General features: G+C 37.2%; 1 protein-coding gene across 7 annotated transcripts in view; it reads left to right on the top strand.

Moving 5' to 3' along the window:
- Positions 1-13,110, top strand: part of PTBP2 (polypyrimidine tract binding protein 2) — a 55,417-nt gene extending 42,307 nt beyond the window's left edge. For 2 of the 7 annotated variants that reach the window (XM_083511152.1, XM_083511156.1), the window contains 8 exons: positions 66-176; positions 3,494-3,689; positions 7,968-8,122; positions 9,594-9,627; positions 10,041-10,133; positions 10,952-11,168; positions 11,266-11,343; positions 11,469-13,110. In XM_083511152.1, coding sequence (XP_083367278.1) covers positions 66-176; positions 3,494-3,689; positions 7,968-8,122; positions 9,594-9,627; positions 10,041-10,133; positions 10,952-11,168; positions 11,266-11,343; positions 11,469-11,598 — 1,014 coding nt within the window. In that variant the 3' untranslated portion in view covers positions 11,599-13,110. Of the gene's footprint in view, positions 1-65; positions 177-3,493; positions 3,690-7,967; positions 8,123-9,593; positions 9,628-10,040; positions 10,134-10,951; positions 11,169-11,265; positions 11,344-11,465 lie in introns of all 7 variants that reach the window. The other 5 variants (XM_083511154.1, XM_083511157.1, XM_083511151.1 and 2 more) reach the window with 3 other exon arrangements.
- Positions 13,111-13,842: the final 732 nt, after the last annotated feature.

The following is a 13,842-nucleotide window of genomic DNA, read 5'->3' as shown; positions in this document are numbered from 1 at the left end:
TGGGTGTGTTTTGTTTTGTGACTTGTAAAGTTGAGTACCTGTGTACTTTTGATTGTTTTTCACAGATATTCTCTAAATTTGGTGCAGTTTTGAAAATAATTACATTCACAAAAAATAATCAATTTCAAGCACTGTTACAGTATGGTGATCCAGTAAATGCCCAACAAGCAAAGCTAGTAAGTATATTTAATTCTGTTTAGCCTTTATTAATAAGTATAGGGTTACGTATAGCTGGCAGCACTTGTTTTGTCAAAAATGTATTTGTGTGGACAAAATAAGTAACTTTTGAGATTATAAATGAACATCAGGATCTTACTGCCTGTGAGTAAACATTCTGTTCCTAAATCAATAGTATCTTCACTGTTTCACCCAAAAATAACCTGGGACCAAAATGAATATGTTATGCTTTTCAAATTACTAAGTTTCTCTTAACTGTTTTCTTAAGGCTTTGAGAAATAAACTAATGGAAAGTATTGACAGAGGTCCTTTTTAAGAAAATGCTGTGGCAGGGAACTTCCTATCTAATATTTCTACCTAATGCTTAACTGCCTGGAGTTGGTACATTGATTTAGGTTGAGCACCTGAATTTTGTTTATGTGCTACATTTAGAAAATAATCTAAATTAGGGTGGAGATCCTACAGCCTGCTTTCTAGTCTTAGTCAGCATTTATAAACATTAAACAATCTAAACATTCGTTGAATTGATAAGTAAAGCTATGAAGCAGAAATGTGAAGAGATAATTTACAATGCAATCATTTGTGTGTCTATTCTAAAGCAAGTCCCACTGAATTCTATTGGATTTGCTCCCAAGAAAATATGTATAGGATTACAGACCTTAGACATCTAAATATATTGTTAAGATGCTTTTTAAAGCGGTTCATGATGTGCCTTTGGGTGATAAAATATCCAGCATTCTGAAGGGTCAGTTTAAAAACCTACTATTGCAGAAGAGAAGCTAAATGAAATTTTCAGTTTTTTACCATAAAGGTTAATGGTAAAATTACTTTGCAGATAGTGCTCTTTATAGGGAATCAGAATGTGGCCTTCAAAGAAATTGAAGGCTCAATAAGGAAGTTTAAAGAGCAATTTAAGAAAATCAAGCACCTAGATGAAGTAGCATTTCCTAAGGAGTCTGATGAAAATAGCCTTGTCAACATCACTGTTGGCTATGAAGTGCCTATGATGTTCAGACTTGCTATTCAGGTTGAAAAAGTGAATTCTGGCATAAAATGATTCTCTTTATTTCACATTGGCTCACGTTGGGTTATTTCCCTATCAGACTGTTGTTATTGTAGCTGAAGCATCTGAAGTTGCCATTGCCTTAAAATTTCTGCCTTTGCAAAACACACCGAGTTATAAATAAGCTCTTGTATGCATACCATCATGGTGGATAAACGTTGGCTTTTAAGATCAAGTGCGCAAGTAATTTGTATATACATATAAGATCAGATGTGTCCATCAAAAATAATCAGCAATACATTAAAATCTGGATTTAACAGAAACATGTGTTAGTTTACTCCTACTTTTAATCTGCTCAATTAATTGGAAACTCTTCCTTAATCAAAAAGTTTTTAAGTGATCAGTTTGATTAATCAGCTATATGTTGCAGCACAGCTTATTGCCAATTAATTCTGAAAGAAAGGCCTTGATTAGTTCTCTTCACAGGAATATTGTCAAACTGACAAGTGTTGCAACATTGTTGTGTGTTAGTTTGTTTTCAGATATACTCATTCCTCGATCCAGTCACTCTGTTCTCGGTTTCAATGTGCCTGGAGGACAGTGCCATTTCATGTTTTTAGTACACCTGCTGTCCATATACTTTGACATTGCTTGGTGTTTCTTGACTGAGGTGGTGATAAGATACTGTTGAAGACGGGAGAGAGATGAGAGAGAAATTTGAGAAGAGGTGTGAGACAGGGAAAAGCGTTATCACCACATCTATTCATAGTGTCAGAGCTTGTGTTCCATAGGTTGGATTGGTTTCCTTGAGGTCTCAAAACAGATGGCAAATGTTTGCATCATCTAAGAGATGCTAATTATGTGCATGCATGCTGTGAGATGCTTTTATGGATGCTCATTTAGAGTCACTTGTGAGCTCAAGTTTTTCTTGTTTCCTCATTTTTGAGGTTGGAAAGGAACTTCTATATTTATTTTTACAATTTAATAGGGAACATGACAACATAACATATATTTTATGCTTTTGTGCCTGTATGGTATCTGTTCGAGCTTATTTTGGGGGCATGTTTTTTCATACTTATAATATACATTATATTGAAGCCTTGCAGAAGTTGGATATGGAAAGATGATCAGTTTCTGCCCTTAAAACTACTGTCATCCAGCTGTGCCATTGGGTGTTTCACTCACCTGGAAGGCTTGCACTGATAGACCTATTCCTTCCCTCAGATGAAATGAAATGGGGTATCTGTAGTAGCTATGTTCACCTCTGTTTCAGTGGAAAGTATGATCACTGAAGTTTAGATTCGAGGAAGGAAATACCGTATTTTTTGCACCATAACACTCACTTTTTTCCTCCTAAAAAGTAAGGGGAAATGTCTGTGCGTGTTATGGAGGGAATGCCTGCGGGTGGCATGCCTACGGATTTTCCTCCTCTAAAAACTACGTGCATGTTATGGTCGGGTGCGTGTTATAGAGCGAAAAATACGGTACCTGTTTTGAACTTCGTAACTGACACCAGTTGCTGGAAACTGCAGGAGGGGAGAGTGTGCTCGGGGCCTGCTTACATGTTTTCCATAGGCATCAGGCTGGCCGCTGTGAGCCCAAACCTGAGCCTGGGCCATGCACATCAGAGCCCAAGCCCAAGCCCAGGCTGCCCAAACCCAAGCCCGGGACACCCAGGCCAGAACCCAGGCCTAGACTGCCTGTGCCAGATCCTGAACCCAAGCCCAGGCTGCCTGAGCCAGATCCCAAGCCCTGTGCCCAGGCTGCCCACAGCCAAACCCAAACCCAGGCCACCCTTGCCAGAACCCAAGTCCAAACCGCCCGCATCAGAACCCAAACCTAAGCCCAGGCTGCCCATGCCAGAGGCTGAACCTGAGCCCTGGCCACCTCAGTCCCTGTGCATTTGCCATCCATGTATAAGACACCCCCCAATTTTTTACTAATTATTTTTTAGCAAAAACCGTTGTCTTATACACAGAAAAATACAATAATTCTGGTTCCAATGGTTTTAGTAAAATTTCGAGAATAGCTAGGCTAACCAGTCTGTAATTTCCTGGCTCTCTTTTACCTTACATCCCCGCTTTTTGTAAAATAAAAAATAATACAAAGTTAAACCAACTATATCAGCATTATCTAGCTAATAATGTCCAACTACTATTGAATATAATATTTGATAGTATCCAGTTCCATATATGCGGTGATGCATATTAAACATTTTTAGATTAATTTCCGTGGATGTATGGGTATATATGCTTAAACCTCAGCTGTAACATCGGTCATGTGATCTTCATTAATATTTTCCTATTTTTCTAGGCGTTAGATGGTCAGAATATTTATAATGCCTGTTGTACCTTACGGATTGATTTTTCCAAATTGGTCAACTTGAATGTAAAGTATAATAACGATAAAAGTAGGGATTATACTCGCCCTGACCTTCCCTCTGGTGATGGCCAACCAGCTTTGGATCCTGCTATTGCTGCTGCCTTTGCCAAGGAGACCTCTCTTCTAGGTATGATTTTGTTTCTTTCTCTCTCCATTCTCATTATTTACAATGTCTTCTAAGATAGTATCTGCAGATTGTATTAACTTCTTATCCATGCAATCATTAATGAGAATCCTGAATAAAGTAGACCCTGAGCTCGGAAGAATATGTCTGTTGATTATTACTTTCAATAAACTTTTCTTCCCTTTCAACAAATTCTGTTCACATTAGCTGATTCCTCACTCCTTTTTAACCTGTATCCCTCCCAGTCTTTTAACTTGAATACCTGCTACTGAAGCTAACAGGGCTGCCCATTATTTCAGCTTCTTTTATTCCATTTCTTTACTACATATGTTTTATATTCATTGGGTACCCCCCAGAACCTATAAAATGAATCTTAATACATGTGCTATTTCATGTAAGGCCTTTTCTACTATTATTGGATGGGGATTGCTTGGCCCCACATAGTTGAGAGCAAGAGCACCTGGCTTTTCCTCAATCTCAGATGCATTAACTCCTATATCGCTACGGTTCCTCTTTTATGGAAACTGAAGCAATGTGGTCTTCCCATCACAGGACTGATGAAACCTTACTGCTTCAGACATGACTTTAAACCACCTCTGTATAGCATTTGCTCTACCGTTAAGTTATAGCCACTCTCATGTCATCTACTGCCAGGTTTACAGTCTCTATATATGTATTACAGTGAAGCTCAGTGGCATATCAAGGCATTTTTAATAGGTTTGAAAATGTAATTCTTATGTTTACTTCTTTATATATGTTCTTGCTGCAGAGTTGAGAATTATTTCTCATTTTCCTTTTGCTTACCTCTCTGTGGTGTAAGCAGTGGGGTGGGGGCAACCTTGTTGCTGAAATCATATTACTCTTTCCCTTCATTGGGGCAACACGTTGTATTGTCGAAAGACAATTAAATTTACTTTTTGCTTTGTGCTGATGAATATTGCTTCAAGGCGAAATGCACTGAACTGTGAGTATGGCTATAGGTGATTATGCATGCAATTTGATTCTATTTATTTTATTTATCAGCCAGGCCCCATTAAATATAGAAGCAAGAATGTTCTCTTGAGAAATACCTAGGTGCACATGAGCTAGTGATTTTCCTGACCGTGTGAAGTTTAGATACAATCCCTCAGTTTAAAAAACCCCCAACAACTTTGGGACTCTGCTGTCCATGTCTGCTATCTCCTGATGTAACATAATATTCAGAACTAGTGCAGTGCTATTCATACTTCCTCTTAACTTTCATTCTTTAATGCCTCTGAGGTATATACAATCTGGTCCTATTTCTGGGTCTTTCTGAGTGTCCAGGATTAAAAGGTTAAAGTTTAATGGATATCATTGGCTCAGATGTATACATATGATGTGTTTCCTCATACAATTTTTTCTTCTACAAAAGGATAACTGCTCATTAAAAAGGATGGCCAATTTACAAATAGAAAAACTCACTTTCAATCTATTAGAAGTGCTTGATTTCTATTGATGATATAAAATTTGTACTCTATTAAAGAAAATTGGATGAGGAGAAATGCCAGAAGTTCACTATGTCTATTTTTGTATCTTAAGAGCAATAACATGATGGTGGTGACTTAATTTAACCCAGGGGATGGGTTGGGAATTAAAAGTTCGCAAATTTAAAACTGAAGATGCATTTGAGTCATTTCTGTCTGCATTTGGATACTTTCACCAGAATTCACTCCTGTATTTTCTGTGAATAAGCCAATCGCTGTCAGTTTTCTCTGTGAGTCCTTATGCTACAAGTAATACCTAGATGTAAGAAAGAATTAGTGTTGAATTGGCTTTAGTAAATTTATTCAACATGGTTAAAAACAATGGATATCAGCATGTAGCAAATCAATACATAAAACAACAACAGCATCCACAAAAACAACAACTTTATCAGCAAACCAGAGCAGCACAATTTTCAAAAAATAAATAAATTGCTTCCTAACATAAAGCTTTGATACAGCTGGATCATATTTCATCAGATGCATGGGGGGAAAGGGAAGCCGTAACCTGGTGCTTGTGAGAAAAGGAAAGTGTTGGCTGGAGAGATGCTGTCATGATAGTAGTTGCAAAATGTGTGTGCTTCCTCTGATGATGTGGAGGTAGCATGCCTCTGAATATCAGTTGTTAGGAACACCAGTAGACAGTGTGTTGTTGCACTTCCATTCTGCTTGTGAACTTCATATAAGGTTCTAGTTGGCCATAGTTGGCCACTGGGAGCAGTAGGGTTCTTCTTAAGTTTTTATGTTTGAATTTTTAAAAATGAATTCATAACGCGAGAAATGTGGTTCAGAAGCTTTTGCCTACATATAGTTCCTTACGGAAATAGTATGTGTAAAAGGAGTGGGGGCTGTGCCCATATCTTGTGTAATGTTTGCATGTGTTTGCTCTTCTCTGGCCTTTAGTAGGAGGAAAAACACAACCATTTTAATCAATAAAATTAGGAGTATGGCAGAGAGTTGAAAAAGAGTAACTTTTAGAGGGTAATTTGCAATAAAACCATAGACTTTTTTTAGCACCCTTTCATACAATCGTAGCGGCTGAAAAGGAATTTTTTTTAAAAAAACGACTTTAAAATGAAAAGGGTAATAGTGCTAAAGGCTGAGATCATTATCACCTTTGAGTGAGTTTTTTTGGGAAAAATGCTTTGTATTCACTCACTACAGATTGGCAGAGTGCTTAAAGAGGAAGATTAGGAGTAATTTAAAGCAGTCTTCCAAAAAAAGCACCACCCTTTAAATTACCCCCTTTAAACATCCTCACAAGTCACATTAGCTTCCAGGATCACCCAGCCACAATGAAGGTGGTAATATTCTTCCAAACTACACCTTGAGCCAGGAGAGCTCTTGGTAAGGGAGAGCTGGGTGAGTCATTGGGTGAAGTTGACTGTACTTCCGCTTTCTTGTGAGTTGATGGAGCAGAGGAATGACAACAGCTGTAACTGGGGTTTTTTAAACTAGAAATGGTCTGTTCTCAGAACAAGCACACATTCTTTATATGGAAGCTTTAATGTTCCAGGTTTTGTTTTGTTTTTTTGGTAAAAAGCTTGTTTTGTTAATTTTTAAAACATCCTTAGGTGAGTTGAGTGCTGCAGGTGGCATTGTGCACCTAGTAGCTCTTTAGCAGCTACAGCGCTGCTACAGGGTGTTCTCCCATTAATCTCCAAAGGGTTCAGCTGATAGTACATGCACATTTTTCAATTAATCTCTGCAGCATTGAATAATATTTAGACTGTATTGAACAACCAGCTCTTATAAGACCTTAGGTACACATGACTTCTACATCCAGCACAGGTAGCTTGTGAATAAAGGATTCTGGGAAAGGTGTGCCAAGGTGTTACTTGTTGCTCCTATCTACAGCATTTTCTTTTAGAAAGCATTTGATTTAAGAAGTTGTGGTTTCTGTGTTAAGAGGAGTGACTGTCTAGACTTGAGATTTGGTGCTTTGTGGCTCTGGGCCTTTTCTCTAACTGTATATCGTTGCAAGAAGTTGTGATGATTTCAGTGGTAGGAGGAATGATGTTCCTCACAGGATTTAGACTCAAGATTTAGACCCATCAGAAGTCAAGGAGATAAAGAACCACACAGCTTTTAGAAGACATTTGCTGAAGGCAGCCCTATATTGGGTAGTTTTTAATGTTTGATGTTTTATTTTGTTTTTCTATGCGCTGGAAGCTGTCCAGAGTGGCTGGGGAAACCCAGCCGGGTGCGCAGGATATCAATAATAAATTTATTATTATTACTATTATTTGATTGATTTTGGCTATAAGCCTCCCTCACTATCTGTAGATATTTGCAAAATATCAAAGGAGCAGGTCAGATGTATTTCTCTTGTCTTTGTTTTCTTATAGTTAAAGACATGTTGGAGGCACGCCTTATTGAGTAGCTGAACTCGAAAGTGCTTGACCCATTTGTTTAGTGTGACTTGTTTTCATGTGCCATTGAAGCTGCCATAGATTTCTGATGGGCAAATTAAGCACAAACACCTTCAGTGAGCTATTTTGTACAGCATAGTGTTTGTGTTAACTGAAATGGGAAGCTAAGGACTGATAGGGAGGAAATGCAAGGTTCTGTGCCGCGTGCTAGTGAACTAGTAACGAGGTTTTCGCTCTCAGGATTCTTTGGAACATTGGTTTGTCATAAAGAAGCGGAATTCCACATAGGTCAACCTACAAATGGATGGATCTGGACAAAGGCGCAAAACCAACACAACACTTCTAAATTAGATTATATTGGATCGACTTGTGTGTGTTTCGTAAAATATGCTTTATTTTAAAATTAGGGCTTCCTGTTGCAGCTGTTCCAGGAGCGCTGAGTCCATTGGGGATTCCAAATGCTGCTGCTGCCGCCGCCGCAGCAGCTGCCGGCCGTGTGGGTATGCCTGGAGTTTCAGCTGGTGGCAACACAGTCCTCCTAGTTAGCAATTTAAATGAAGAGGTTAGTGAACCTACTTGTTCACCCTTCTTTTTTTTTTCTTTACCATGCTTCATTTTGTAAACTGCTTAAGTGCTTCTTTATCTTGAGCTTGCTTCAATTTTTATTTATTTATTAAGATTCGTGGCTCCCCCCCCCCCCCCCAGTGCTACCCAAGGTTGTTTTACAACTAGATTCCAATAAATTGTTTCTGTTATAGTTAAATACTTCTGTTTTCCTAGGTAGCCAGCATCTTTTAAAATACCCTTTGCTATTCGGCTACCTATTTTTCCTAAGAAAAATATGGTAAATATTGCATGTTCTGGATGCCTTTTAGTTTATTTTTCCAAGTACCTATGTGCTCCATTTTGTAAATTGGTTCTTAAGAAAACTGCTGTTCTGTTTTGCCTGAGCTAATTATTTGCTTGTTCATTTCATGCTTACATGTCATTGCATTTTTGTAGTATTAATTTGTGAACAGCTCTAACACATTTTTCTTTGAAGGTTCTCCCAAAGATCTTGCTGCAGCACTCTTCAATCTCTCTTAGTAATTTTATCTTTCCTTCACAGTTTTTATTCATCTTTTCTCCTAAAAACAACAACACTTTACTTCAATACTTCTTTAACTCTGAAATCGAAGAGGTTTTCTTTAGTTTTGCATTTTATCATCTTGTACCTTTACTTTGACTTGCTGTGAAAGCTGGTATGAAATGTGGGATAGTTTGTATCCATTTGTCTCCTTTGAATATGTGTTTCATTTTTTTATTGGCCTCTTTTTAAATATGAGCCATTATGCTTTTCTCATTTTTGTCATTTACACTCTTGCACATTAAAATGCTTGGATCAGAGTGCCATTTTGAAAAACTCCTGCCTGCATTTCATAACCAGCCATGCTTATGCAGTTAAAGTTTAGAGTTGGGCTTGTTTTTGTTTTAAGTTTCCATTGCATGGATTTTTCTTTTCTTTTCACATTCAGATGAGATGTAATTTACTGTTTGATATGGATGTACTTTACCCATATTTTGTCTTGGGTGACTACATTTTACTCAGTTTTCTTGTACAATACATAAACCAACCATTTTCTGACCAAATTCCTGCATTTCCTATGTACTGACCTATATTTTATTTTTTTTTGTTCCCCACTTCCTTATTTTTCTTCTGCATTGCTGTTTCCCTTCCCCATTTCATCCTTCTCCCTTTGTTCTCACCTACCCTTTCCCTGTCTCTTCCCAAATTCCCACGCCCTTCCCTGTCTTCTCCTCTGCCTACCTTGTCTACACCCCCTGTCTCCATTCCCCTATGTTCATGCTTCTGTGCTTGAACAAAATGTTCCTCGGACCAACTTGCCCCAATTAACCGCCTTGAACCATGATCCATGACCACCTCACCATTCTGCGGGAACCACCCTTCGTTATGGATGATCTGTTCATCTCCGCTCTTCCTCGACTCTTCTCTCTTCTTGTCTTATGCTGCTTGCTCTTCTCTCCTTCTAAAGATGGTTACGCCCCAAAGTCTGTTTACCCTCTTCGGTATGTTATCGTTAGCACTATACTTTTATTATTGATTTAATTATTTGTTTCACCTTAATTCTTATTTGTAGCTAGCACTTTGGCTTTAAAGTTGAATAGTAAATCTTTTGCTATTTTTCTTTTGCTGTTTTTTAAAGCTCTCCATAGATGCAAATTTTTCTTTTAATGCATGCTTTTTTATTTTGCATGATCTTTAATTTAATATCATTCACATAGCTTTGAGGGTTTATCAAAAAATGTCTTCTTTTTCAAAATTCACCTATTCAAAATCTTGTTCTTCTTTATTCATTTGTGTGAATGTTGGGAGAAGTGAGAGACATGTTCCGAATGTTTCATTGATATGTCAAAATGTGCTATTCAGCTATCCTTAAAAACGTTGTTTCTTTTGGATTTACTTCTCTGATTCTAAAAAGGTGTTTATGGGGATGTGCAGCGTGTGAAGATTTTATACAATAAGAAAGACAGTGCTCTTATACAGATGGCTGATGGAAACCAATCACAGCTCGGTGAGATTAGTGGGTTTTTCCTCTCTTTTATTTGCCACTTAAATGTTAGTTTTCGGTGTCCTTCAAGTCATGTTTAAATTTCAGCGTTTGCTTCTAGTCTTTCTAAAATCTGAGATTGTGTAGGAAGAATGTTTTTTTCCTCAGATCACAACTTCTTACACTGCTTTGGAAATCTGAACCTGAAGTTCCCCTTGCTTTTGAGTGACTTGCTAGGCCAGAGAGTTCCTTGTTATTAACACGAGCTCCTTTTGTGAATACCACGGTTGGGATCCAAAGAGCCCTGTGTACACATAAAATGCTTCCTTGCTTGCACAGGTGGAAAGTTGAAGCTTTCTCCCTTCCTTATATATATATCCCTAGTCACATCAAATATAACTGCATCTTAAGGCATAGCTTTTGGGAAGGGGGGTGTGAGGGTCTTGAAAAACCTGGTGCATGTGGAGCTCAATGTGTATGGCCTTTTGGATCCTTGCCCATAAACTTAACATATGTCTGAAGAAAATAAAGCCCTATTGAAATCATAATTTGTATTAATTCAGTGTCCATAATAATGACTTACTAGAGCCTGGCAACGTATGAAAAAGTAATTTGTTTATTGCTTTGCTGGGCACATTTGCAATATGAGCACAGCTTTTAGATTAGCTGTCAGTAAAATTTAGACTGAAAGATTTCCAGATAGCAATAATAGCTAAATTTGTCAATTTATCGAAAGAAAATTGCCATCAAATGCTCCACCCCAAACACTGAACAGATTAGAAATTACACTACTAAATTCAATAGAAGAAACACTGAAATGAATAATTGGTTTTGTTTTCCAGCCATGAGCCATCTGAACGGACAGAAAATGTATGGAAAGATTATTCGCGTGACTCTTTCCAAACACCAGACAGTTCAGCTACCTCGAGAAGGGCTTGATGACCAAGGACTGACTAAAGACTTTGGCAATTCACCTCTTCATCGCTTCAAGAAGCCTGGGTCAAAAAACTTTCAGAATATTTTCCCTCCATCTGCAACTCTTCATTTATCCAATATCCCGTAAGTGTGGGGAACACGGCTGAAAGATTCATACAAGATCCAAACGTTAGCTTCTAATCGTCTCTCTCTTCTCCCCTTTGTCCCCCTTTTTGTTTAGACCATCAGTATCCGAAGATGACCTACGCATGCTGTTTGCTAATACTGGGGGAACTGTGAAAGCATTTAAATTTTTTCAGTAAGCATGTTTTCTTTGAAACTTCATTTAAAACGAGAGAACAGCTGCCTTTGGTAAGAACAAGGTTTATGTTACAATTTTCTAGTGCTGTTTTGGTATCTAATTTTATTGCTTTGTTCCAGAAGAGATCACAAGATGGCTCTTCTTCAGATGTCAACAGTAGAAGAAGCTATCCAGGCTTTGATTGATCTGCATAATTACAATCTTGGAGAAAATCATCATCTGAGAGTTTCTTTTTCCAAATCAACCATTTGAAGTGCGAGATCAAAATAATAAGGTTGTATCACGTTGTTTAGTGTTGTCATCTATGACTGTTCGGGAAAGCGGGGACCAGAGATGGACATCTGTTTTTCATGCTGTTACCATTCCTTGATTGTTTATGTATAAATGAAAACAAAAAAGGATTTACAAGGAAGAAGCAGTGGTATTATCTGCTGGTTTTGCATATGTTTATGAAAGGATTTTGTTTAAAAAGGGATTCTGAGGAAATCCCATAGTTTTTCAACTTAGTTAACATACGTGCCTTAAAAAAGGAAAACCTAGAGTTGCTAGAATTGCATTTACTAGTTTAAAAAATTGGTTGTCTGGGGCACATTGTTACATGGGAATTAATGGGTGCAATCCAGTAAACATTAGGTTTGCCTACATCCCATTGAAATCTATTGATTTTTAAAGCATTGATTTCAGAGGGACATCGCTGCACCTAACTTTTGCAGGATTATGCCAAATGTGTATTAGGCAGGAGTGTGTAAAAAGGGTTAAGCTTTGTTTCTCCTGCTTGGAATTTTTTTTTTTTTATGAAATATGTTGCGTTACTTTAAGAGAGATGCAGCACATTTGACTTGTGCTTCTCTCTTGTCTCTTTCTTTTTTAATTAAGTAAAATGGCCTTGTGTATTCCAGATTTAGTTTGGTCAAGGATATAGGCATAAGTCAGAGTTAACAAGATGCAGAGAAATAATTTCTTTTAAAGACAGGATGATTATTTTGTTTGGGGTTTGTTAGTTAGTTTGTTTTACCCCTCGGGCTTTGAGCCTCTGTGGGGAAAGCATTGTTAAGTCTTAACCTTTTTTGTACACACACTCTGGGGGCGTATCATATAAATGTTGGCACTAAGTAATGTCTTGTTTGTGGCTGAATATTTTTTGTAGATGTTTTTTGAAGTTGACATGACTTATGTGCATTTAAATATATATTGCCATTTTTAGTTAGTAATTACAATTTGAAATATGGTTGTGGATTTCTGAGCATGTGCAGACCGGTCTAGCTAGTTCAGGAGTTGGTGCATGTATTTCAAGGATGAAGAAAGTGTATTGCAAACTTTTGCAGGAAGATTAATAATTTTTGTGGCAGTTTTCTTTATAAAACAAAAACAAAAACAAAACTGACAACCAGGTGGGACCAAAGTTTATGTGCCTTTAGTCTTAATTTACCTTGCATTGTAATATTCAGTTTTAATAAATCTCTTCAAAATATTTTGTATCTAGAAATGGATCTGACTTTACTATAAACATGACTCAGAATCTACAGGAAAAATTAATTAATTTGAAAGCAGTTCCTCTGTCAGTCCGAACTGTTGTCTTGATTCTGTTCAAATGACCAATACTTTTTGCAATTGATGTACTTAGTTCCAAGAGTCATAGATTCTGTTATCTATGTAGAAAAAGGTCATGTATATTTTCTATTAGTTGAGTTTTTACATCTTTAGAAATGTAATATTTCAGTATAGTTTGAAAGCGGCACAATTAAAAATTAATTTTCTAACAAAGTTGGGAGGTTTGATGGTTGTTTAATTTCTTCTTATGTGTACGCTGCTTGCCTCTGTAGCATGCTCAATAAACACTTCTGTAGCTCTGTATTCACCTCTTCTGTCTTTCTCTGCTGCCTTTTCTCTCTTTTCTTCTTTGTTTTCCACTTCCACTGTGCTTCTGAATTCATGTTTATTCTCTGCCAGGGTGGGAAAAGCATAATAATCTGATTTTTATAATTGTCTGGATTTATACAATATGAAAATCAAATGATATGGAAAATGTAGCATATCTTAAAGTGTATATATTTCACCAATTTAAGATTGTAAATGCTTTGTTGAAGCACATATGGAAATCGATATTAAACATTTCCCACCCTGTTATATAACCTACAGCTTTAAAGACATAACTTTTATTGTAGCTTGTAAGTTCTATCTTTTCTGTTTTTTAAATAGATTTATGCACTAATTGACCTTTCAGGTTTGCCATGCTTTTGCTGCAGTTTCATCTTCCATTTTCTGTGTCTGCTAAACAAATTTCCACTAATCATAAGATAACCTTCATGGGCTCAAAGCAAAATAGCCAACTTGCTCATACAGAAATTTAGCAATGGCTGTGTTCAAGATACAAAGAAGGGGTGGGAGGGGGATGGAAGGAAATGGTTGCGGGGACACGTCATCAACACCATGCTTTAAACAGTGCTGAAAAGATTAGTCCGACTTTTTCAGAAAAAAACTGGCATCAAATACACA

This window comes from Podarcis liolepis (assembly GCF_965112155.1).
Source record: "Podarcis liolepis genome assembly, chromosome: 6".
NCBI classification, from domain to species: domain Eukaryota; kingdom Metazoa; phylum Chordata; class Lepidosauria; order Squamata; family Lacertidae; genus Podarcis; species Podarcis liolepis.
This window is presented reverse-complemented; position numbering and strand designations above follow the sequence as displayed.